Here is a 26347-nt window from a genome sequence, read left to right as displayed (position 1 = left end):
AAGATCTGGACAAAGTCCCATCGGTGAGCTCCTCCGGCAGGCAAGGCTGCGTTGGCTGGGTTATGTAGCCCGCATGCCCAGCCACCCCATGCCTAAACAGCTTTTGTTCGGCCGTGGTGGTGTGGTGGTGGTGGGGGTGTGGTGGTGGTGGGGGTGTGGCGGTGGTGGGGGAGCGGCGGCATGTACGATGACCTTAAGCACAAGGGTGGGGAGGGGGAGAGGGGTCCCTCCCGTTGAACCTCGCTGCCGCGTGCCACAGACGCCGTGAGACCTCGAGAGAGAGAGAGGGAGAGAGACAGCCGGCTCGATATGTCGAATCTCTTGAGTGAGGATGTGCCCGACATTGAGGTACGTGATACTTGCTCCCCCTGCTATGAGGTGGGGCCCAACGTGTTGAGTGTTCGTGGGGTGTGTCGTGGGGTGTTAGTGGTTGTGTGGTGTGTTGTGGGTGTTAGTGGTTGTGTGGTGTGTTGTGGGTGTTAGTGGTTGTGTGGTGTGTTAGCGGTCGTGTCGCGGTTCGCGCGCTGCGCTACGAACCCGGCGAAGAGCCCGGGGACACGACGAGACACGACGAGACACAGTCGATGCGCGATTAGAAACGATGCACGAGACACAAACCGGCGCACGACAGGACAGGCGAGAAAACGCAGAGACGCAACAACAATGCACAACGTGCGCGTGGGGGTACACGTGGAGCGGTGGTGTCACGCGGTGAGCGCTGCGCCGCGCTACGGACACAGCGAACCGCCGAGTTCGATTCACGCTCACGGCCAACATCGGTGACGAGTATCTGAAACGGTTCCTGAGCCTCCCCTAGGTCGACTCGGCCTCAGATAAGCTCCTGGTGCGATGCGCTACGAATCGGACCACCCAGGTTCACGGCCAACACCGGTGACGATTATATCAACAGGTCCTGAGCCTCCCCTAGGTCGACTCGGACTCAAAATGAGTACCTGGTGAGGTGTGTAGTTAAACATCGCCACGAGGGAGACAAAGGCGGTCGGGCGTGGTGCTGGCCACCCACCCCCCTCGTGCGCCGTGCCGGCCTTCAAAGGTGCTGCTTGCTAACAGCACTTGCCCCGACAGTCTGTTAGAGGCTACGTGGGGGATCTTTGTCTTGTGGTGTGTTCCTGCGTGGACTTTTCGAGGTGGTGTGGTGGGGAGCGGTGGTGTAACGGTTCAAGCGCTCACGAACCTGGCGGCCCGAAGTTCGATTCCAGCTCCACGGCCACCAACACCAGAAGTGACGCTTCTCTGAAGCGGTCCTGAGCATGCCCTAGGTGGACTCGGCCTCAAATGAGCACCTGGGTACCGTGTGTAAAAAAAAATTAACCCGTAAAAACAAAGTTTTTCACTATAAATCCTTTATATGCGTGGCGGCTAGAGTCCTCTCGTCCTCTGGCTTGAGATGGCTGCCACCTATGGGTCAGATGATTGCCTGCTACCATTAAGCAATTGGTAATTAAATATAAAAAATCTTTTCCTGAAAAGTGTAAAGTTATGGAAAAAAATGTTCACGAAAATAAATTGTCACGCACAACGAGTCTGTGTGCAAAATGTCAGCTCGATTGGATCACGGGAAGTGGGTTTTAAAAAACGACCGAAAGATTTGCACGGTCGTAAGCGCGCAAGCAAGCAAGCAAGTGAACTTAATATAAAGGATTTAAAAAAAAAACATCGCCGCTGGGGAGACAAAGGCGGCCGGGCGTGGTGTTGGCCACCCACCCCCTCGTGTGCCGTGCCGGCCTTCGTAGGTGCCGCTCAGCACTCGCCCCGACAGTCCGTTTGGGCCGTTGGCCAGGGTGTTTTGTGTGTTGAGTGAAGTATGCGTTGTCCGTATGTACGCTGCCGTATGTTGAACTTCTTTCGCACCGTACGTAGCCGCCACCGTGCCAATCGGAGGTCCAAGTGTAACATATGCAACTCTGAACTCCTCATCTGAGAGAGAGAGAGAGAGTCGGTCTAACCCCTGGGTGATGTAACGTTATATCCGACGGTCATATACAACTTACGACTCTCGATCTAATACATTCTTATTATTTTCTATCACGAGCTACGGTTAATTCTGGCTCCCTGTGCTAAATGGTTTGTTAAACTCTGAGCGAAGGCGCTCTATAATGATACATTAGATGCGAGCGAGCGAGCGAGTGAAACAGTGGGGAGCGGCAGCGTCGCGGTTGGCGCTGCGCTCACGAAGTGCTCTGTGACACCGACTTCCATTCCCGTTCATGGCCACCGACATCAGTGACGATTGTCTGAAACCGGTCCCGAATCCCTGGCGCGGTGTTAAACATCGCCACTGGGGGAGACAAAGGCGGCCGGGCGCGGGGTGCTGGCCACCAACCCCCCCCCCCCGCTCGTGTGTCCGTGCCGGCCTTGCTAGGCGCTCTCGCTCGCGAACAACACGTGTCCCCAGGAATCTGTGGAGGCTACGTGGGGGATCTTTGTCTTGTTGTTTGCTGGTAGTCGGGGGCGGGGGGGAGGTCTGTGGGGCCCCCTGGACTTTGCCTGGAGGGAGGCAGAGGGCTGCTGGGTGGTATTCTGTTGTCCCAGCTGCACTCGTTATGTAAGAGTTGCCGTGCGCCTGGGGTTCGCCAGCTGGCTGCGTGGGGGACTGCTCATCGGCACACAGGTGGGACACAGGTGAGACACAGGTGGCACACAGGTGGGACACAGGTGAGACACAGGTGGGACACAGGTGGCACACAGGTGGGACACAGGTGGTACACAGGTGGGACACAGGTGAGACACAGGTGGGACACAGGTGGCACACAGGTGGGACACAGGTGGTACACAGGTGGGACACAGGTGGGACACAGGTGGCACACAGGTGGGACACAGGTGAGACACAGGTGGGACACAGGTGGCACACAGGTGGGACACAGGTGGTACACAGGTGGGACACAGGTGGGACACAGGTGAGACACAGGTGGGACACAGGTGGGACACAGGTGGAACACAGGTGGCACACAGGTGGGACACAGGTGGTACACAGGTGAGACACAGGTGGCACACAGGTGGCACACAGGTGGGACACAGGTGGTACACAGGTGGGACACAGGTGGGACACAGGTGAGACACAGGTGGCACACAGGTGGGACATAGGTGAGACACAGGTGGGACACAGGTGAGACACAGGTGGGACACAGGTGAGACACAGGTGGGACACAGGTGGTACACAGGTGGGACACAGGTGGCACACAGGTGGCACACAGGTGGGACACAGGTGGGACACAGGTGGCACACAGGTGGGACACAGGTGAGACACAGGTGGGACACAGGTGTGAGGAGGAGGAGGAGGGTCGTGAAGGACGCTGCTACCGGTCAGTCGGAGGCAGTCGCCCTCTCAACAACAACAACGGAGGGCGGAGAGGAGCGACGCTCACAACAACGAAGTGGGTGGGCTGGGCGGCTAAAACACAGCGAGTGGGTACGATAGGGGGCACCAGTGGTGCGTCTGCCAGTCTCTCTCAGTGCGTCAACCCCCATGGCGCCTGCTGGGTCTGCCCCGTGTCCTCCTGTCAGCAGCGAGCCCTTCGACAGTTCACGTGACGGCCTCAAGGTGCACCTAGCCTGGCACAGGCGCCGTGGTGACGCAACCATCACCACTTAGATAGATAGATCGTTTATTGTCATTGTCACCAGTACAACGAAATTTAAAATGCTCACCAGTCAGGGCATCATTCATAAATTTAAATTAAATAAAACAAGAAAATAAAAATAAAATTAAATGAAAGATAATCAATTTATACTATATATAAAAACAGCCCAAGTATACCCACATACCCACGTTACATTTTGTCATTGCACATCTCTATTTCACAGTCAATTGAAAATACTATTACTTAATAATTAATTAGCATTATTGAGTGTGGTGATCGCTGTAGGATAAAAGCTCTGTTTGAATCTGTTTGTCCTTGTTTTGACTGATCTGAATCGTCTGCCTGATGGCAACAGCTCAAACAGTGAGTGTCCAGGGTGAGAAGAGTCCTTTATAATGTTCTGTGCTTTTTTGATGCAACGTGAACTGTGTAGTTCTTCCAGTGTGGGGAGATGGCAGCCGGCGATCTTTTGGGCTGTGTTGATGACCCTCTGGAGCGCTTTCCTCTGAGCCACTATGCAGCTGGTGTACCATACACAGATGCAATATGTGAGAATGCTCTCGATGGAGGCTCGGTAGAAGGACACCAGCAGTTTCTGTGTGATGTTATTTTTCCTGAGGATTCTCAGGAAGTAAAGTCTCTGCTGGGCCTTTTTCAGAAGCTCAGTGCTGTTGGCGCTCCAGGTCAGGCCCTCCCCAATGTGGACTCCCAGGAAGCAGAAGTCTGCCACCCTCTCCACACAGTCCCCGCTGATGATTAGTGGTGGAGTGTCCGTTTTCTTTCTCCTGTAGTCTATCATGAGCTCCTTGGTCTTTGCGGTGTTAAGGAGCAGGTTGTTGCCCCTGCAGTATGCTGTCAGCCGCTCCACCTCGTCCCTGTAGGCAGACTCATCCCCCCCAGAGATGAGCCCCACCACTGTGGTTGTCATCAGCAAACTTCACAATGGTGTTGCTATGGTGGACGGCGGCACGGTCATGTGTGTAGAGGGAGTCGAGCAGGGGGCTCAGTACACAGCCCTGGGGGGAGCCGGTACTGAGGCTCAGGGCTGTGGATGTATGACGGCCTACTCTGACCCTCTGTCTGCGGCCCGAGAGGAAACGATGTATCCACATGCAGGTGGAATGTGGAATCCCCAGGTCGCCCAGTTTTTCCACCAGTTTGTGTGGGAGGATGGTGTTGAACGCAGAACTGTAATCCACGAAGAGCATCCGCACATAGCTCCCCTGCTGCTCCAGGTGTGACAGTGCAGCATGTAGCAGAGGTGTGGACTCGAGTCATGTGACTTGGACTCGAGTCAGACTCGAGTCATGAATTTGATGACTTGCGACTCGACTTGGACTTGCATAACAATGACTTTGTCCCACCTATGAGATGTGGACTCGAGTCATGTGACTTGGACTCGAGTCAGACTCGAGTCATGAATTTGATGACTTGCGACTCGACTTGGACTTGCATAACAATGACTTTGTCCCACCTCTGGCATGTAGTGCTGTGGCCACGGCGTCCTCCGTGGATCGGTTCGCTCTGTAGGCAAACTGGTGGGGGTCAAGGTTTCGGGGCAAGCTTCCTATGATGTGACTCCGGACCAGTTTTTCAAAGCACTTCATCACCACTGGCGCGAGTGCTACTGGCCGGTAGTCGTTGTAGCTGGAAATGTGGGTTTTTTTTTGGGCAGGGGGACTATGGTGTAGGACTTTAGGCAGGGTGGTACAGTGGACTGTTCCAGAGACAGGTTGAACATCCTTGTGAAGACTCCAGCCAGCTCGTCAGCACAGTCCCTCAGCACACGTCGCGGGACGCCATCAGGTCCCGCAGCCTTCCTCGGGTTGACGGCCCGCAGCGTGGGCGAATGGCGGCCGTCGATATTGATGTGTGAGGGGCCCTCCATAAATGACGTCACGCACCTGGGGGGGGGGGGGGTCAGACATTTGTGACGATGTGTGACGAGGGGGGGGGGGGTGTTGAGACATGTGACGTCACATCAAAATGAGCAACTTTAAATAAATATAGATAACACATTCTACTTAATTCGATAGACTTTTTAATAAATGTTTTCTCCTACAAAACCAGAGTGCAGCGCCACATTAAATACGTGCTACAATGACAATAGTTTAAAGCGATTTAAAGCATGTTTTATTATTTTTGGGGGGGGGGGGGGGGGTAGAGCTTTGTGACGTCATTTAAGGTTGGGTCTGACTTTTTGTGACGCCGTGCGACGAAAGGGGGGCGGGGGGTCAAAAATCGTCCAAAATTGCGTGACGTCATTTATGGACGCCCCCTAAGTGGACATATTGGCGGCGCCACACCGGTGCAGCATAACATCACCAGGCCTCATAAACCAGTCTGAAGATGTCACTGATGCCCGATGCAGAGACCCATCGTCACAAAGAAGTTGCCACTTAAATTCGGCAGCTGCTGCTTTCCCCCCATGCGAACGTGTGGTGGTGACACCACGAGTCGTGGTCTTTTGATGGTCACCGTCCGCCAAGAAACGATTCCGTAAAAAATGAACCCGTAAAAACAAAGTTTTTCACTATAAATCCTTTATATGCGTGGCGGCTAGAGTCCTCTCGTCCTCTGGCTTGAGATGGCTGCCACCTATGGGTCAGATGATTGTCTGCCACCATTAAGCAATTGGTAATTAGATATTTTAAAAAATTTCCCTAAAAAGTGTAAAATTTTGGAATTTTTCACGAAAATTAATTGTCACGCACAACGAGTCTGTGTGCAAAATGTCAGCTCGATTGGATCACGGGAAGTGGGTTAAAAAACGACCGAAAGATTTGCACGGTCGTAAGCAAGCAAGCAAGTGAACTTAATATAAAGGATTTAAAAATGAATCGAGGAGGAACCCGTCCGACCGATGCCTCGGGCCACGTGGGAGTACAAATCTTGTCGCCTTTGGAACAACGGAGCCAGCCAAATCGTCGCCAGGGCTGCGCGGCTGCTGCCAATGCGGCAAAACGGACCGTGAAGCTTCGTGTTCAGCCGGCCGGCTCACAGACACAAACGTTCCGTCTTCCTACCGCTTCAACATCCCGAGAACCGATTTTTGGCTCGGACCACCACCACAACCACCACCACAACTACCACCACAACCACCACCTTCACCCGCTCACCCACCCCACCCTGCAAGATATTCTGACGGGGGGTTGCGAATCGTGGGAAAAGTAAATAATTTTTGGGAAAATTCGTATTAAAAAAAATTTATACACCGCGGACCACCGGTCTAAGCGCCAATAACGTTCAGTTGGCGAGCGCGAGAGCGGTGGCGGTGCGACCCCGTGACCCCGTGACCCCTCCTCCCCCCCCCGCGTGGCGCAATCTCTGCTGCGCGTAAGAGGTGACGGTGCGGCCGCGTGACCCCGTGAACCCCCTCCCCCCCCCCGCGTGGCGCAAGCTCTGCTGCGCGTAAGAGGTGACGGTGCGGCCGCGTGACCCCGTGACCCCCCCCTCCCCCCGCGTGGCGCAGGCTCTGCTGCACCTGAACCCGCGGGTCGCCACCTCCGCCAAGCTGCGCTCCACCGCGGCAGCGCAGAGCGCCAAGAGGCACTGGAAGAGGAACTCGGCCAAGGGAGGGTGCGACGTGAGTGCCTCCTCCTCACCACTCCTCACCACTCCTCACCGCTCCTCACCGCTCCTCACCGCTCCTCACCGCTCCTCACCGCTCCTCCTCACCACTCCTCACCACTCCTCACCGCTCCTCACCGCTCCTCACCGCTCCTCACCGCTCCTCACCGCTCCTCACCACTCCTCACCACTCCTCACCGCTCCTCACCACTCCTCACCACTCCTCCTCACCACTCCTCACCGCTCCTCACCACTCCTCACCACTCCTCACCACTCCGCCTCACCGCTCCTCACCACTCCTCACCGCTCCTCACCACTCCTCACCACTCCTCCTCACCACTCCTCACCACTCCTCCTCACCGCTCCTCACCACTTCTCACCACTCCTCCTCACCGCTCCTCACCACTCCTCACCACTCCCCCTCACCACTCCTCACCGCTCCTCACCACTCCTCACCACTCCTCCTCACCACTCCTCACCACTCCTCCTCACCACTCCTCACCACTTCTCACCACTCCTCCTCACCGCTCCTCACCGCTCCTCACCACTCCTCACCATTCCTCCTCACCACTCCTCACCACTCCTCCTCACCACTCCTCACCACTCCTCACCACTCCTCCTCACCGCTCCTCACCACTCCTCACCACTCCCCCTCACCACTCCTCACCACTCCTCACCACTCCTCCTCATCACTCCTTCTCACCACTCCTCACCGCTCCTCACCCGCAACTCACATTAGTGTGGTTGGCTATGTCCTCTGGTTTTCCCCTCCACGTTTAGAATCAACGTCACGCGGCTAGGATTTTTGGATGCTCTAAATGTCCACGTGATAATAAGCCACTTTGTTGAGCTATCATTGGTGGCCTTGTTGCTTCTGAAAAAGAGCTCCTATATAGGGGCCATCCATTGAGTAGGTACGCAAACATCTGTCAAAACTTATTATTTTATTACTTCCCTTCTACGTGACTTTACCGAAAGAACCAAGAAGATGAATCCCTGCAGTCACGAAAGCTTTAAATCGAAAAAAAATAGCAATGGTTACTCTTCTTGATTTGAAGCTTTCGTAACTGCAAGGAATCATCTTCTTAGGTTTTTTTCGGTAAAGTCACGTAGAAAGTAAAATAAAATAAAAACAAAAATCACGACGTTTCGGAGGCAACACAAGTCTCCGTCATCAGGTGGGACCGTCACAGCCAGATTAGCTGTATCAAGTGAGGCAATGATTCAAGATGTAATCCCTTAAAAGCGAGTTGAGGGGGGAGGGAGAGGGAGGGGGGAGCTCATCAGACTATGGTAGCCAATGAAAGGAACGTATCGGGAGGGAGGGGGGGCGAGGCCAATAGGGTGGGCGATGGACGTGGAAGCGCTTGTGCGCAAGCGGCCAATTACTGCACATGCCAACACAATGGAGCGATTGTGCGCAAGCGGCCAGCCACTGCACCCGCCAACACAATGGGCAGAGAGGAGGAGGGGAGGTCTAATACTAATAGACTATGGTAGCCAATGAATGGCTACCATAGTCTGATGAGCTCCCCCTAAGTTTGTACCCATCATCATTTTCGTTCTTTTGTCTATCATGTGTATTAGACCTCCCCTCCTCCTCTCTGCCCATTGTGTTGGCGGGTGCAGTGGCTGGCCGCTTGCGCACAATCGCTCCATTGTGTTGGCGTGTGCAGTAATTGGCCGCTTGCGCACAAGCGCTTCCACGTCCATCGCCCACCCTTTTGGCCTCGCCCCCCCCCTCCCTCCCGATACGTTCCTTTCATTGGCTACCATAGTCTGATGAGCTCCTCCCTCTCCCTCCCCCCTCAACTCGCTTTTAAGGGATTACATCTTGAATCATTGCCTCACTTGATACAGCTAATCTGGCTGTGACGGTCCCACCTGATGACGGAGACTTGTGTTGTCTCCGAAACGTCGTGATTTTTGTTTTTATTTTATTTTACTTTCTACGTGACTTTACCGAAAAAAACCTAAGAAGATGGTTACTCTTCTGTTCTTTCGGTGAAGTCACGTGGGTAGAAAACTAAAATAAAACGAAAAATAACAAATCACGACGTTTCGATCGCAACACAAGCGGTCGTCCTCAGGTGGAACAAGTAATCATCCAGCAGTGGAGCTGCCCAACTAGCGCCGAGGTCGACCGCTTGTGTCGCGATCGAAACGTCGTGATTTGTTATTTTTAGTTTTATTTTAGTTTTCTACCCACGTGACTTTACCGAAAGAACCAAAGGGTATGGATTCCTGCAGTCACGAAAGCTTCCAATCAAGAGAGTAATGTAATAATAGGGGTTTTACGTCTTTTTTTGGCAACAAAACTGACACCTTTTTACAAGGAATCATGTTTGCATTAACCACAATACCTACGGGTCAGAATGCAAAAAAAAACACACACTCTGATAATAAAGTATGCATTTTCTTGGTTCTTTCGGTAAAGTCACGTAGAATGGAAATAATAAAGTAATAAACAGACAGACCTGGTCTTCACCTGAGGACGGCTGCTTGCGTTGTGGCCGAAACGTCGTGAGAATTATTTTATTATGTTTTCTTTTTATTCTTGCATTACTTCCCTTCTACGTGACTTTACCGAAAGAACCAAAAAGATGAATCCCTGCAGTCACGAAAGAAGCTTTAAATCGAAAAGTATGCATTGTCCTTGAACTTGATTGGTCCACACCAGGGGCGGTTTCTTCATTAGGGCGATTGGGCGACGCACCACCAATGTCATTCAACCACAGAGTCACGCTAGCCGTCACTGTCAGCCTCTGGATATAGTCCAATCAGCGTCATGCTACGTTCTGTGGAGTACCGCCTCTTTTTGGGCGATTTCCCTCCAGCTGAGAATCGCCCCGAGTGGTCCCATAGACTTACATTCAAAGATGTTTTTTTTCGAACGGGGGCACTGCAATGCATTCTCTATGGGTTCCGGGAGGGCTCGCCCTAACGTGCTTACGTCATCATACGTGCTTACGTCATCATACGTAAGCACGTTTCATCCAACAATATAATTTGTCGCCACCTAGTGGAATCTTTAATAAAATAAACCTGAGTGGTTTGTTTTAATAGTGAGTATAGAAACAAACAAGATGTATTGTAAGAGTCACTTTATTTTTCATTAATATTAAAGAAGTGAAGTTGCCTTTACATGCTTAAGCTGTTAATTTATCCATTGCATGGGTGGACCTTATCCTTATCAATCATCCAGACATTTGCCCCCCCTGAGAGATTTTGCAGGAGCCGCCACTGGTCCACACCAGAGACAGCTTCTCTTAGAGCCCAGTCTCACAATACGGTGTTGTGTGTTGTCCCGTTACCGCCCAGACGTGCCAGTCCCTGGAGAAGAACTTCGAGGACATCAAGCACACGACGCTGGGAGAGAGAGGCGCTGTGCGCGAGGCATCCAGGTACCGCAGACAAAGATCCCCCGTGTAGCCTGCACAGGCTGCTGGGACAAGTGCAGTCTGCGAGCGCCTGCGAAGGCCGGCACAGCGCAGCTAATAAGGGGGGTGGCATGGCCACGCTCGGCCGCCTTTGTCTCCCTTGCGCCGATGTTCACGCCACGCAGCAGCAGCCACTCATTTAAGGCTGAGTCAACCTAGGGGGGAGGGCAGGACCAGTTTAGATTATCACCGGTCACCACTGGGCGGGAGTTGAAGCCAGGCCGCCGGGTTCGCAGCGCAGTGCACATTTGCGCACGCACGCACACACGCACGCACGCACGCACACACGCACACACGCACCATGGAATGTTACGATATCGTAGAGCGTAGAGGTCATGGCGAGGCTACGAGAGGGGGGGGGGGGTCACGAGGGTGAGGGTCGTCGCGGTGATGACCCCTGACTCCGAGGGGGGGGGGGGGGGCTGCCCGTGCCGCCCGTGCCCAGGTGCCTCAAGTGTGTGGACGCGCCGTGCCAGAAGAGTTGCCCCACCCAGATCGACGTGAAGGCCTTCATCACCAGCATCGCCAACAAGGTGAGTCTCATCCTCACCACCCTCACCACCCTCACCACCCTCACCACCCTCACCGCCCTCACCACCCTCACCACCCTCACCTTCATCACCACCCTCACCACATTCACCGCCCTCACCACCCTCACCTTCATCACCACCCTCACCACCCTCACCACCCTCACCGCCCTCACCACCCTCACCACCCTCCCATCACTCACCACCCTCACCACCCTCACGTTCATCACCACCCTCATCACCCTCACCACCCTCACCTTCATCACCACCCTCACCACCCTCACCGCCCTCACCACTCTCACCACCCTCACCACCCTCACCACCTTCACCACCCTCACATCACTCACCACCCTCACCACCCTCACCACCCTCACCACCTTCACCACCTTCACCGCCCTCACCACCCTCACCACCCTCCCATCACTCACCACCCTCACCACCCTCACGTTCATCACCACCCTCACCACCCTCACCACCCTCACCTTCATCACCACCCTCACCACCCTCACCGCCCTCACCACCCTCACCACCCTCACCACCCTCACCACCTTCACCACCCTCACCACCCTCACATCACTCACCACCCTCACCACCCTCACCACCTTCACCACCCTCACCACCCTCACATCACTCACCACCCTCACCACCCTCACCACCCTCACCACCTTCACCACCCTCACCACCCTCACCACCCTCACCACCCTCACCACCTTCACCACCCTCACCACCCTCACATCACTCACCACCCTCACCACCCTCACCACCCTCACCACCTTCACCACCCTCACCACCCTCACCACCTTCACCACCCTCACCACCCTCACCACCCTCACCACCCTCACCACCTTCACCACCCTCACCACCCTCACATCACTCACCACCCTCACCACCCTCACCACCCTCACATCACTCACCACCCTCACCATCCTCACCACCCTCACCACCCTCACCACCCTCACCGCCCTCACCACCCTCACCGCCCTCACCACCCTCACCACCCTCACCGCCCTCACCACCCTCACCACCCTCACCGCCCTCACCGCCCTCACCACCCTCACCACCCTCACCGCCCTCACCACCCTCACCGCCCTCACCACCCTCACCACCTTCACCGCCCTCACCGCCCTCACCACCCTCACCACCCTCACCACCCTCACCGCCCTCACCACCCTCACCACCCTCACCGCCCTCACCACCCTCACCACCCTCACCGCCCTCACCACCCTCACCACCTTCACCACCCTCACCACCCTCACCACCCTCACCACCCTCACCGCCCTCACCACCCTCACCGCCCTCACCACCCTCACCACCTTCACCACCCTCACCACCCTCACCACCCTCACCACCCTCACCGCCCTCACCACCCTCACCGCCCTCACCGCCCTCACCACCCTCACCACCCTCACCGCCCTCACCACCCTCACCGCCCTCACCACCCTCACCACCCTCACCGCCCTCACCACCCTCACATCACTCACCACCCTCACATCACTCACCACCCTCACCACCCTCACCACCCTCACCACCCTCACATCACTCACCACCCTCACCACCCTCACCACCCTCACCGCCCTTACCGCCCTCACCACCCTCACCGCCCTCACCACCCTCACCACCCTCACCGCCCTCACCACCCTCACATCACTCACCACCCTCACATCACTCACCACCCTCACCACCCTCACCACCCTCACCACCCTCACATCACTCACCACCCTCACCGCCCTCACCGCCCTCACCGCCCTCACCACTCTCACATCACTCACCGCCCTCACCGCCCTCACCACTCTCACATCACTCACCGCCCTCACCACCCTTACCACTCTCACATCACTCACCGCCCTCACCGCCCTTACCACTCTCACATCACTCACCGCCCTCACCACCCTCACCACTCTCACATCACTCACCGCCCTCACCACCCTTACCACTCTCACATCACTCACCGCCCTCACCGCCCTCACCACCCTCACCACTCTCACATCACTCACCGCCCTCACCGCCCTCACCACCCTCACCACTCTCACATCACTCACCGCCCTCACCACCCTCACCACTCTCACATCACTCACCGCCCTCACCGCCCTCACCGCCCTCACCACCCTCACCACTCTCACATCACTCACCGCCCTCACCACCCTTACCACTCTCACATCACTCACCGCCCTCACCGCCCTCACCACCCTCACCACTCTCACATCACTCACCGCCCTCACCGCCCTCACCACCCTCACCACTCTCACATCACTCACCGCCCTCACCGCCCTCACCACCCTCACCGCCCTCACATCACTCACCACCCTCACCACCCTCACCACCCTCACCGCCCTCACCACCCTCACCGCCCTCACATCACTCACCACCCTCACCACCCTCACCACCCTCACCGCCCTCACCGCCGTCACCACCCTCACCACTCTCACATCACTCACCACCCTCACCGCCCTCACCGCCCTCACCACCCTCACCACTCTCACATCACTCACCACACTCACCGCCCTCACCACCCTCACTACTCTCACATCACTCACCACCCTCACCGCCCTCACCACCCTCACCACTCTCACATCACTCACCGCCCTCACCACCCTCACCACTCTCACATCACTCACCACCCTCACCGCCCTCACCACCCTCACCGCCCTCACCACCCTCACCACTCTCACATCACTCACCACCCTCACCGCCCTCACCACCCTCACCACCCTCACCACCCTCACCACTCTCAGATCACTCACCACCCTCACCGCCCTCACCGCCCTCACCGCCCTCACCACCCTCACATCACTCACCACCCTCACCACCCTCACCACCCTCACCGCCCTCACCGCCCTCACCACCCTCACCGCCCTCACCACCCTCACCACCCTCACCACCCTCACCGCCCTCACCGCCCTCACCACCCTCACCGCCCTCACCGCCCTCACCACCCTCACCACCATCACCCTCACCACCCTCACCACCCTCACCACCCTCACTGCCCTCACCACCCTCACCACCCTCACATCACTCACCACCCTCACCACCCTCACCACCCTCACCACCCTCACCGCCCTCACCGCCCTCATCACCCTCATCACCCTCACCGCCCTCACCGCCCTCACCACCATCACCACCCTCACATCACTCACCACCCTCACCACCCTCACCACCCTCACCACCCTCACCGCCCTCACCGCCCTCATCACCCTCACCGCCCTCACCGCCCTCACCACCATCACCACCCTCACATCACTCACCACCCTCACCACCCTCACCACCCTCACCACCCTCACCGCCCTCACCACCCTCACATCACTCACCACCCTCACCGCCCTCACCACCCTCTCCACCCTCACCACCCTCACCACCCTCACCGCCCTCACCACCCTCACCACCCTCACCGCCCTCACCACCCTCACCACCCTCACCGCCCTCACCGCCCTCACCACCCTCACATCACTCACCACCCTCACCGCCCTCACCACCCTCACCACCCTCACCGCCCTCACCACCCTCACCACCCTCACCGCCCTCACCGCCCTCACCACCCTCACATCACTCACCACCCTCACCGCCCTCACCACCCTCTCCACCCTCACCACCCTCACCACCCTCACCACCCTCACCGCCCTCACCACCCTCACATCACTCACCACCCTCACCGCCCTCACCGCCCTCACCACCCTCACATCACTCACCACCCTCACCACCCTCACCACCCTCACCACCCTCACCACCCTCACCGCCCTCACCACCCTCACCACCCTCACCACCCTCACATCACTCACCACCCTCACCGCCCTCACCACCCTCTCCACCCTCACCACCCTCACCACCCTCACCACCCTCACCGCCCTCACCACCCTCACCGCCCTTAACCTTCATCGCCAGTGCCCCCTCGTCACACGGCGTCACAAACGTCTAACCACCCCCCCCCCTTAGGTGCGTGACGTCATTTATGGACGGCCCCCTACGCCATTATTGACCTTGCGGCGTGATGTGGGGACAGCGGCCTTGACTCTGAACCTTGGGGGACGGCGGTGGGGGAGGAGGGCAGGGAGGGGTGGAGGGGGTGGGGGGGTGTGACGTCACGAGGGGCCGCAGTGGGGGGGGACGTGGACTACCCGTGGCTTTGAACTTTGGCCCCGGGAAAAGAGCTGGAGCAATAGATCCCTTCACAGAGTGCACCCCAATGTACCCCTTCACAGAGTGCACCCCAGTGTACCCCTTCACAGAGGGCACCCCAATGTACCCCTTCACAGAGTGCACCCCAGTGTACCCCTTCACAGAGTGCACCCCAATGTACCCCTTCACAGAGTGCACCCCAGTGTACCCCTTCACAGAGTGCACCCCAATGTACCCCTTCACAGAGTGCACCCCAATGTACCCCTTCACAGAGTGCACCCCAGTGTACCCCTTCACAGAGTGCACCCCAATGTACCCCTTCACAGAGTGCACCCCAGTGTACCCCTTCACAGAGTGCACCCCAGTGTACTCCTTCGCAGAGGGCACTCCAATGTACCCCTTCACAGAGTGTACCCCTTCACAGAGTGCACCCCAGTGTACCCCTTCACAGAGTGCACCCCAATGTACCCCTTCACAGAGTGCACCCCAATGTACCGCTTCACAGAGTGCACCCCAATGTACCCCTTCACAGAGTGCACCCCAATGTACCCCTTCACAGAGTGCACCCCAGTGTACCCCTTCACAGAGGGCACCCCAGTGTACCCCTTCGCAGAGGGCACCCCAGTGTACCCCTTCGCAGAGGGCACCCCAGTGTACCCCTTCACAGAGTGCACCCCAGTGTACCCCTTCGCAGAGGGCACCCCAGTGTACCCCTTCACAGAGTGCACCCCAGTGTACCCCTTCACAGAGTGCACCCCAATGTACCCCTTCACAGAGGGCACCCCAGTGTACCCCTTCACAGAGTGCACCCCAGTGTACCCCTTCACAGAGTGCACCCCAATGTACCCCTTCACAGAGTGCACCCCAATGTACCCCTTCACAGAGTGCACCCCAGTGTACCCCTTCACAGAGTGCACCCCAATGTACCCCTTCACAGAGTGCACCCCCAGTGTACCCCTTCACAGAGTGCACCCCAGTGTACCCCTTCACAGAATGCACCCCAGTGTACCCCTTCACAGAGTGCACCCCAGTGTACCTCTTCACAGAGTGCACCCCAGTGTACCCCTTCACAGAGTGCACCCCAATGTACCCCTTCACAGAGGGCACCCCAGTATACCTCTTCACAGAGTGTCTCCCCATCATTTCCCGTGTCTCCCCGCGTCTCCCCCCGCGCGTCTCCCCACGTCTCCCCGTGTGTCTCCCCACGTCTCCCCGTGTGTCTCCCCCGTGTGTCTCCCTGTGTCTCTCTCCGTGTGTCTCCCCCGCGTCTCCCCACGTCTCCCCGCCCCCCCTTCCCCCCCGTGTGCCCCCCCCCCCCCCCGCTAGAACTACTATGGTGCGGCACGCGCCATCCTGTCGGAGAACCCGCTGGGGCTGTCGTGCGGCATGGTGTGCCCCACGTCCGACCTGTGCGTGGGGGGCTGCAACCTGTACGCCGCCGAGGAGGGGCCCATCAACATCGGGGGGCTCCAGCACTTCGCTACCGAGGTGCGCGCTCGGGAACGGGGGGGGGGGGCGGGGGGGGGGTATGGGGAACGCGGGGGTGCCGGGGACGTGGGGGTAGGGGGTAGGGGGGGATATGAAGGGTATATGAGGGGGGGGGGTAGGGGGTAGGGGGGGGATATGAAGGGTATATGAGGGGGGGGGGTGTATGGGGGACGTGGGGGTAGGGGGTAGGGGGGGATGTGAAGGGTATATGAGGGGGGGGGGGGGTAGGGGGAGACGGGGGATATGAAGGGTATATGAGGGGGGGGGGGTAGGGGGTAGGGGGGGATATGAAGGGTATATGAGGGGGGGGGGTAGGGGGTAGGGGGGGATATGAAGGGTATATGAGGGGGGGGGGGTATGGGGGGAGACGGGGGATATGAAGGGTATATGAGGGGGGGGGGGTAGGGGGTAGGGGGGGATATGAAGGGTATATGAGGGGGGGGGTGTATAGGGGGACATGGGGTAAGGGGGAGACGGGGCTACACGGGACATCGGGCAAGCAGGGGTAGGGAGACACGGAGATACCAGCGGGTTTGTTCATACACACTGGGTGGGGGTCTTGGTGTGAGTGTGTGCGTGTGTCTCTGTGTGTGTGTGTCTCTGTGTGTGTGTGTGTCTCTGTGTGTGTGTGTCTCTGTGTGTGTGTGTCTCTGTGTGTGCTGTTGGGGAGCGGTAGTGTAGTGGTTAGCGCTACGCTGCGCTACGAACCCGGCGACCCGAGTTCGATTCCCGCTCACGGCCACCAACACCGGTGAAGAGATTCTCTGAGCCGGTCATGGGCCTCCCCTAGGTCGACTCAGCCTCAAATGAGTACCTGGTGCGGTGTGAGGTAAACATTGCTACTGGGGAGACAAAGGTGGCCGGGCATGGTGCTGTCTACCCACCCCCCTCGTGTGCCGTGCCGGCCTTCATAGGTGCTCGCTAACAGCACTTGCCCAGAAAGTCTGTTGAGGCTACACAGTGATCTTTGTCTTTCTGAGCACGTGTGTGTGTTGTCAGTCAGAGTTGCAGTTGCACGATCTCTACGAACCCGGTTTGACTCTCGAGACCCGTGCCCCCCCCCCCTCCACTCTCCTCTCCACCCCCCCTCCACCCCCCCTCCACCCCCCCCTCCAACCCCCCTCCACTCTCCTCTCCACCCCCCCTCCACCCCCCCCTCCACCCCCCCTCCACTCTCCCCCTCCAACCCCCCTCCACTCTCCTCTCCACCCCCCCTCCACCCCCCCTCCGACCCCCTCCACTCCCCCCTCCTCTCCTTCTCCTCCACCCCCCCTCCACCCCCCCTCCACTCTCCCCTCCACCCTCCCCACCCCCTCTCCCCCCCTCTCCCCCCCCTCCTCCCCCCCTCTCCCCCCCCCTCTCCCCCCAGGTGTTCGCCTCATGGGGGTGCCCCAGGTGTGTGACCCGGCGCTGCCCCCCGTGGGGTCGCGGGCCGCCGCGTGTGGCGAGCGCGTGGCCCTGCTGGGCTGCGGCCCGGCCAGCATCAGCTGCGCCTCGTTCCTGGCGCGGCTCGGATACTCGCGCCTCACCGTGTACGAGCGCGCAGACTACACCGGGGGGCTGAGGTGCGACCCCACTCACTCGCTCGCTCGCTCGCTCACTCACTCACTCGGTTTACTCGCTCGCTCGCTCACTCGCTCGGCTCACGTCTCGGTTACTCGCTCGCTCACACTCACTCGCTCGGTCACTCGGTTACTCGCTCGCTCGCTCACATCGCTCGGTCTCACTCGGTTACTCGCTCGCATACTCGCTCGCTCACTCACATACTCGTTCGCTCGCTTACTCTGTGGCATATTCACTCACCGCACTCATTCGCTCACTCACATACTCATTCGATCACTCACCTCACTCACTTGCTCACTCGCTTACATACTCACTCGCTCGCTCGTCTCTAACCTCGCTTACTCTTTCACATATTCACTCGCTCACATACGCACTCACTCTCTCACTCACTCATCGCTCTCTCTAACTCGCTCGCTCTCTCGCATATTCACTCACTCACTCGCTCACTCACATGCTCATTCGATCACGCGGTCACTCACTTGCTCACTCGCTCACATACTCATTCGCTCACTCTCTAACTCGCTTACTCTCTCACGTATTCACTCGCTCACATACACACTCACTCTCTCACTTACTTGCTCACTCTCTAACTCGCTTACTCTCTCACATATGTCACTCACTCAAATACTAACTACTCAGCTCTCTCACCTCGCTCACTCACTCACTCGCTTACCCTCTCACATATTCACTCGCTCGCTCGCTCATTTACTCACTTAATCACGCACTCTCTTACTCGCTCCTCGCACCGTAGCAGTGCGGCACTCCGCAAGTGGTGGTGCAGTGGCTAACGCACTGCGCTACGAACCGGTACCTGGGCCTCCCTAGGTCGACTCAGCCTTAAATCAGTACCTGGCGCTGTGCGTAAAAAACATCAGCACTGAGGAGACCAAGGAGGCGGGATGTGGCGCGACCCACCACAACGCCCCCTCGCGTGCCGTGCCGGCCTTGATCGGTCGCTGCTCGCTAACGGCACTTGCCCCAGCAGCCTGCGTCGGCTACACGGGGGACCTTTGCCTGTGTCCGTGTGAGCGCAGCGCGTCTGAGATCCCGCAGTTCCGGCTGCCCCTGGAGGCCGTGCACTTCGAGGTGCGGCTCATGCAGGACCTGGGAGTCAAGGTAAACCCACGTTAAACTCAAAACTATTCCACTCTTTGGTTCTTTATGGTAAAGTGACGTGGACAATAAAATAAAATAAAACCGGCTCATGCAAGACCTGGGCGTCAAGGTAAACTCACGTTAAACTCAAAACTACTTCACTCTTTGGTTCTTTATGGTAAAGTCACGTGGAAAATAAAATCAAATAAAATCGGCTCATGCAGAACCTGGGCGTCAAGGTAAACTCACATTAAACTCAAACTACTTCACTCTTTGGTTCTTTATGGTAAAGTCACGTGGAAAATAAAATCAAATAATAACAGAATACGACGTTTCGATAGCAGCACAAGCAACCATCATCAGGTGAGAATGAATGAGAACAAAGCAAAGCTGGTAAACTTAGAAACACAACGCGACACGAGAGCCGGTCAACACAGCAGCCCAACACCTCTCCTGGCCGACCGCGCTCCTCCGAAGAATGGCGACAAGCAGAAAGACGGCGCCACTCTGTCCGAGGCCTTGTGTTCCAATCGAAACGTCGAATTCTATTATTATTATTATTTGACTTTTCCGAAAGAGCCAAAGAGCAATTCCTGCAGGCACGAAAGCTTCGAATCTAGTTTAAAACAATTTTATATTTTATTTTACCAGGTAAGGCCCACTGAGCTGTTATATAGAGCTCTTATTCAGACGTCTGGTTGAGTGTGGTTGACTGTGGTTGTGGTTGAGTGTGGTTGTGGTTACAGGTGGAGTGTGGTTGTGGTTGACTGTGGTTGTGGTTGAGTGTGGTTGTGGTTGACTGTGGTTTTGGTTGACTGTGGTTGTGGTTGAGTGTGGTTGTGGTTGAGTGTGGTTGTGGTTGCATGTTGACTGTGGTTGAGGTTGACTGTGGTTGTGGTTGACTGTGGTTGAGTGTGGTTGTGGTTGACTGTGGTTGTGGTTGCAGGTGGAGTGTGGTTGTGGTTGACTGTGGTTGTGGTTGTGGTTGACTGTGGTTGTGGGTTACAGGTGGAGTGTGCTTGTGGTTGACTGTGGTTTGTGGTTACAGGTGGAGTGTGGTTGTGGTTGAGTGTGGTTGTGGTTGACTGTGGTTGACTGTGGTTGTGGTTGACTGTGGTTTGTGGTTGACTGTGGTTGTGGTTGCAGGTGGAGTGTGGTTGAGTGTGGTTGTGGTTGAATGTGGTTCTGGTTGACTGTGGTTGTGGTTGCAGGTGGAGTGTGGTTGAGTGTGGTTGTGGTTGACTGTGGTTGTGGTTGACTGTGGTTGTGGTTGCAGGTGGAGTGTGGTTGAGTGTGGTTGTGGTTGAATGTGGTTGTGGTTGACTGTGGTTGTGGTTGCAGGTGGAGTGTGGTTGAGTGTGGTTGTGGTTGACTGTGGTTGTGGTTGACTGTGGTTGTGGTTGCAGGTGGAGTGTGGTTGAGTGTGGTTGTGGTTGACTGTGGTTGTGGTTTGACTGTGGTTGTGGTTGCAGGTGGAGTGTGGTTGAGTGTGGTTGTGGTTGAATGTGGTTGTGGTTGACTGTGGTTGTGGTTGCAGGTGGAGTGTGGTTGAGTGGGTGTGGTTGACTGTGGTTGTGGTTGACTGTGGTTGTGGTTGCAGGTGGAGTGTGTGAGTGTGGTTGTGGTTGAATGTGGTTGTGGTTGACTGTGGTTGTGGTTGACTGTGGTTGTGGTTTACTGTGGTTGTGGTTGTGGTTGACTGTGGTTGTGGTTGACTGTGGTTGTGGTTGTGGTTGACTGTGGTTGTGGTTGACTGTGGTTGTGTTGACTGTGTTGTGGTATGGTTGTGGTTGCAGGTGGAATGTGGCCGTGCTCTGGCTGTGGGAGACCTGACGCTCGAGTCTCTGCGCAAGGACGGATTTGCAGCGGTGTTCATCGGCATCGGTACAACCACAACCACCACGACCACAATCACCCACCACCACAACCACCACGACCACCCACAACCACCACAACCACCACGACCACCACAACCACCACGACCACTATCATGCACACCACAACCACCACGACCACTACAACCACCACGACCACCACGACCACCACGACCACAATCACGCACCACCACAACCACCACAACCACCACGACCACCACAACCACCACGACCACCATCAACCACCCACCACAACCACCACAACCTCCACGACCACCACAACCACGACCACAATCACGCACCAGCCACAACCACCACGACCACCACAACCATCACAACCACCATCACGCACCACCACAACTGCAATCACGAACTACCACCACAATCACGAACCACCACAACTATCACCACAACTATCACCACAACTATCACCACAAACCACGAGCCACTAGAACTACCACCACAACCACCACCACCACAACCACGAGCCACCACAACTATCACAACTCCTCACTGCCTCCTCAATTCCTCTTCCTCAAATTGTCACCCACCCCCCCCCCCTCTGTCTCACCTCCCCCCACCCGTCGCTGCCCGTCGCTGCTCAGGGCTGCCGGAGCCCACGGTGGCTCCGCTCTTTGAGGGCCTCACGGAGGAGCAGGGCTTCTTCACCTCCAAGTCCTTCCTGCCTCGCGTCGCCAAGGCCAGCAAGCCCGGTACACGCAGACCCACAACCTGCCCCCCTCCCGGCCGCCTTTGTCTCCCCCATTGGGCGATGTTCCGCACACCGATGTGCCCCCCGCGTCCTCCCCTAGGTCTGAAACGAGTACCTCGTGCGACGAGTGTCAGCATTGCCATCGGGGAGACAAAGGCGGCCGGGCGTGGTGCTGTCTCCCCCCACCACCTTTGTGTGCGCCACCGTGCTGGCCTTCAAGGCGCTGCTGCCACTCGCTAACAGCGCTTGCCCCCCAGCAGTCTGTTAAAGGCTACGCGGGTGGCGGGAGACCTTTGTCTTTGCGTAACATACGTGTGTGCGTGTGTGCGTGTGTGTGTGCGTGTGTGTGCGTGTGTGTGCGCGTGTGCGTGTGCGTGCGTGCGAGTGCAGGCCTTTGTGGGTGCACGTCCCCGCAGCCTGCCCGCGCTGCGTGGCGTGGTGGTGGTGCTGGGTGCGGGCGACACGGCCTTCGACTGCGCCACGTCGGCGCTGCGCTGCGGCGCGCGCCGCGTGCTCGTCGCGTTCCGCCGCGGCTTCACCAACATGCGCGCCGTGCCCGAGGAGGTGCGCCCTCGTCGTCGTCGTCGTCGTCATCGAACTGATCGTCGCCGCCCATCGTCGTCATCAACAGCATCGTCATCATCATCGCCACCATCACCGTCATCGCCACCGTTGTCGTCATCAACAGCATCGTCATCATCAACGCCACCATCACCGTCATCGCCACCGTTGTCGTCATCAACAGCATCGTCATCATCATCGCCACCATCACCGTCATCGCCACCGTTGTCGTCATCAACAGCATCGTCATCATCAACGCCACCATCACCGTCATCGCCATCGTTGTCGTCATCAACAGCATCGTCATCATCATCGCCACCATCACCATCATCGCCGCCATCATCGTCATCAACAGCATCGTCATCACCACCATCACCCATCATCGCCCCACCGTTGTCGTCATCAAAAGCATTATCATCACCACCACCACCACCACCATCAACACCGCCACGATCATCACCATCTCCCCGCTGGGGATTCACCAACATACACGCCGTCCCCTTGTCACCGTGACCCCGTGACCCCCGTGCGTCCCCCCCCACCCCCGCCCCCCGCCAGGTGGAGGTGGCTCGCGAGGAGCACTGCGAGTTCCTTCCCGTTCGCGTCGCCGCGTCGCGTCGTGACGCGCGGCGGCCGCATCTGCGCCGTGGAGTTTGCGCGCGTCGGAGCAGCAGGAGGACGGCCCGCTGGGTGGAGGATGATGAGCAGAAGGTCGTCGTCAAGGCCGACTTCGTCATCTCCGCCTTCAGGCTCCACGCTGCTCAGACCCCCGCCGGTGCGGCGACGAAGCGGTTGTTCGGACTCACGACGCCGCCACCACCGTTATCATCACCGCCGCCACCACCGTTATCATCACTGCCCGCCACCACCGTTATCATCACTGTCGCCACCACGTACCATGTGGAGACGCGGGGATTTAGATTCGTGTCGCCACCACCGTTATCACCACCATCTCTATCGCATGGGATACGGAGACGCGAGGACACGGACAAATTGACCGGGGGACAGAGCACGACACCAACCAGCACGCATTTGTGTGTCTCTCTCCTCGCTTCCTCCCACGTCTCGCCGCCGTCCCTCGGTTCTCGTGCCCCCCCCCCGCCGCCCCTGTATTTTGGGGCGCGTCTCTTTCCCCCGCGTGCCCGTCCAAGACACGAGCCACAGTGGCGCGATCTTGGCCACGCAACCCAAAAACTATGAACCACACGGGGCAAGCAAACCCCGCGGTCTGCGCTCCTTCAACAAGACAGGATTGAACGACGAAGCTCGAGCAAACACTCTGCTGAAGCCCTCTCAGCGTAGCCAGCAGACCTCCGCTTTGGCATCTCGCTCCTGAACGCACCGCCGCTGCCACCGCGCTCAAGCCTGCAATTGTGTTCTCCCCCCCGCGACCTCCGGCGCCCGCAGCGTCGCCCACGCCCCCGGTGTTCTTGAAAACGTGTGTCGACCCCCCGACCCCCCCCCCCCCCCCGCGATGCTGGGCGCGCTGTCCCCGCTGGAGCTGACGCGGCAGGGGGTGCCACGCGTGGACTCGGCGACGATGGGCACCAGCGAGCCGTGGGCGTTCGCCGGCGGGGGACGTCGCCGGCCTCGCCAACACCACCGTGGAGTCGGGTCAACGACGGCAAGACGGCCGCCTGGCACATCCACGCCTACCTGCAGGTACCCGCGCGTACCCGTGCCCGTGCCCGTGCGTGTGCGTGGCTAGCCAGCAGGTGCTCGCTAACAGCACTTGCCCCAACGGCCCTGTTGCAGGCTATGCGGGGGATCTTTGTTGCATGGAGAGCGGCAGCGTAGGGGATCGCGCGCCGCACCACGAACCCGGCGACACGGGCTGGATTCTCGCTAACGATGATCTGAACCGATCCTGCGCACGTGCCCTCCCCCCACCCCCCTCACGTGACCCCCCCCTCCCCCCACCCCCCTCATGTGCCCCCCCTCCCCCCCCTCACCATGCCCCCCCTCCCCCCCTCCACGTGCCCCCCCTTCCCCCCCCCCTTCACGTGTCCCCCTCCCCCCCCCCTGCCTCACGGTGCCCCTCGTCCCCCCACCCCCCTCATGTGCCCTCCCCCCCCCCCCCTTCCACCCTCCCCCCCTCACATGCCCCCCCTCCCCCCCTCCCCCCCTCACGTGCCCCCCCACCCCCCTCACGTGCCCCCCTCCCCCACCCCCCCTCACGTGCCCCCCCCCTCCCCCCCCCTCACGTGCCCCCCCCCCCCCCCAGTCCCTGCACGGCGTGTCGGTGAGCGGCGAGCCGCGGCTGCCCCTCTTCTTCACGCCGATCGACGCGGTGGACCTGTCCGTGGAGATGGTGGGCCTGCGCTTCCCCAACCCGTTCGGCCTGGCGAGCGCCTCCGCAGGTGCACCACCTCCGCCATGATCCGCCGCGCCTTCAGCGCCGGCTGGGGCTTCGCCGTCACCAAAACCTTCTCCCTCGATAAGGCGAGCACGCCGTGCGAGTGTGTGGTGTGAGTGTGTGGCACGCCCGTGCGAGTGTGCGGTGTGAGGTGTGAGTGTGTGGCACGCCGTGCGAGTGTGCGGGTGCGAGTGTGCGGTGTGTGAGTGTGCGGTGCGAGTGTGCGGTGTGGCGGTGTGAGTGTGTGGTGCGAGTGTATTGCGTGCGGTGCGTGTAGTGCGAGGTGTGCGGTGTGAGTGTGCGGTACGTGGTGTGTGGGACTGTAGGTGTGACTGTGTGCGCGTGTGTTTGTCTGTGTGTGAGTGTGCGTGTGTGGTGTGGTGGGACTGTAGGTGTGGCTGTGTGGTGCGTGTGTTTGTCTGTGAGAGTGGTGGCGTAGTGGGTAACTCACTGCGCTACGAACCCGGCGAGCCGCGTTCGATTCCCGCTCACGGCCACCGACACCGGTGACGATTCTCTGAACCGGTTCTGGAGGCCTCCCCTAGGTCGACTCGGCCCTAAACGAGTACCTGGTGCGGTGTGTAGTAAACATCAAAGGCGGCCGGGCATGGAGCTGGCCACCCACCCCCCCCCCCCCTCGTGTGCCGTGCCGGCCTTCACCGGCGCCGCTACTCGCTGCTAACACCACTTGCTGCCCCCCCTGTAGCCTTTCCTCAACGGCGTTTACCCCGGGGGATCTTGGCGTGCGACTGTCGTCAAGGTCGGGGTTGGGCGGAGGCGCCGCGGTAACGTGCGTGCGCTGCGGTGTGCAGGACCCTGGTGACGAACGTGTCCCCGCGGGTAACGTGTCCCCATGGTAACGTGTCCCCATGGTAACGTGCGGTGTGCAGGACCTGGTGACGAACGTGTCCCCCATGGTAAAGTGCGTGCGTGCGTGCGGTGTGCAGCACCTGGTGACGAGCGTGTCCCCGTGGTAACGTGTCCCCATGGTAACGTGCGGTGTTAAGGACCTGGTGACGAACGTGTCCCCGTGGTAACGTGTCCCCGTGGTAACGTGTCCCCATGGTAACCGTGCGGTGTGCAGGACCTGGTGACGAACGTGTCCCCGCGCATCGTGCGCGGCACCACGTCGGGTCCCCCTGCTGGGGCCCGGCCAGGGCTCGTTCCTCAACATCGAGCTCATCAGCGAGAAGACGAGCGCCTACTGGTGCCGCAGCGTCGCCGAGCTCAAGAGGGACTTCCGGACAAGGTGGGGGGCGCGGGGGGGGGGGGGGGGGGCGGGCGGGGGGGCGGCGGGGGGGGGGGGGGGGGGGGGGGGCGGCGGGGGCGGGGGGCGGGGGCGGTGGGGGGGGGACGTGGGGTGGGGGGGAGTGGGCGGAGGGCGGGGGCGGGGGCGCGCGGCGGACCGTGCGGGCGGGGAGGCCGTGGGTGGGGGGATATGGGGGGAGG

General features: G+C 58.7%; 1 protein-coding gene across 1 annotated transcript in view; it reads left to right on the top strand.

Annotated features, from left to right (window-relative positions):
• Window positions 1–227: 227 nt before the first annotated feature.
• The window catches only part of DPYD (dihydropyrimidine dehydrogenase), a 57609-nt gene continuing 31489 nt past the window's right edge, over window positions 228–26347 (top strand). Inside the window, 10 exon segments of the mRNA XM_078620663.1 lie at window positions 228–348; window positions 7075–7188; window positions 10494–10576; window positions 11058–11145; window positions 16576–16741; window positions 18107–18302; window positions 19335–19416; window positions 21192–21279; window positions 21875–21982; window positions 22372–22393. Of these exon segments, the coding sequence (XP_078476789.1) occupies window positions 310–348; window positions 7075–7188; window positions 10494–10576; window positions 11058–11145; window positions 16576–16741; window positions 18107–18302; window positions 19335–19416; window positions 21192–21279; window positions 21875–21982; window positions 22372–22393 (986 nt within the window). The 5' untranslated portion in view covers window positions 228–309.

The sequence above is a fragment of the Lampetra planeri genome, chromosome 3, assembly GCF_965212315.1.
Source record: "Lampetra planeri chromosome 3, kcLamPlan1.2.h2, whole genome shotgun sequence".
Lineage (NCBI taxonomy): Eukaryota > Metazoa > Chordata > Hyperoartia > Petromyzontiformes > Petromyzontidae > Lampetra > Lampetra planeri.
This window is presented reverse-complemented; position numbering and strand designations above follow the sequence as displayed.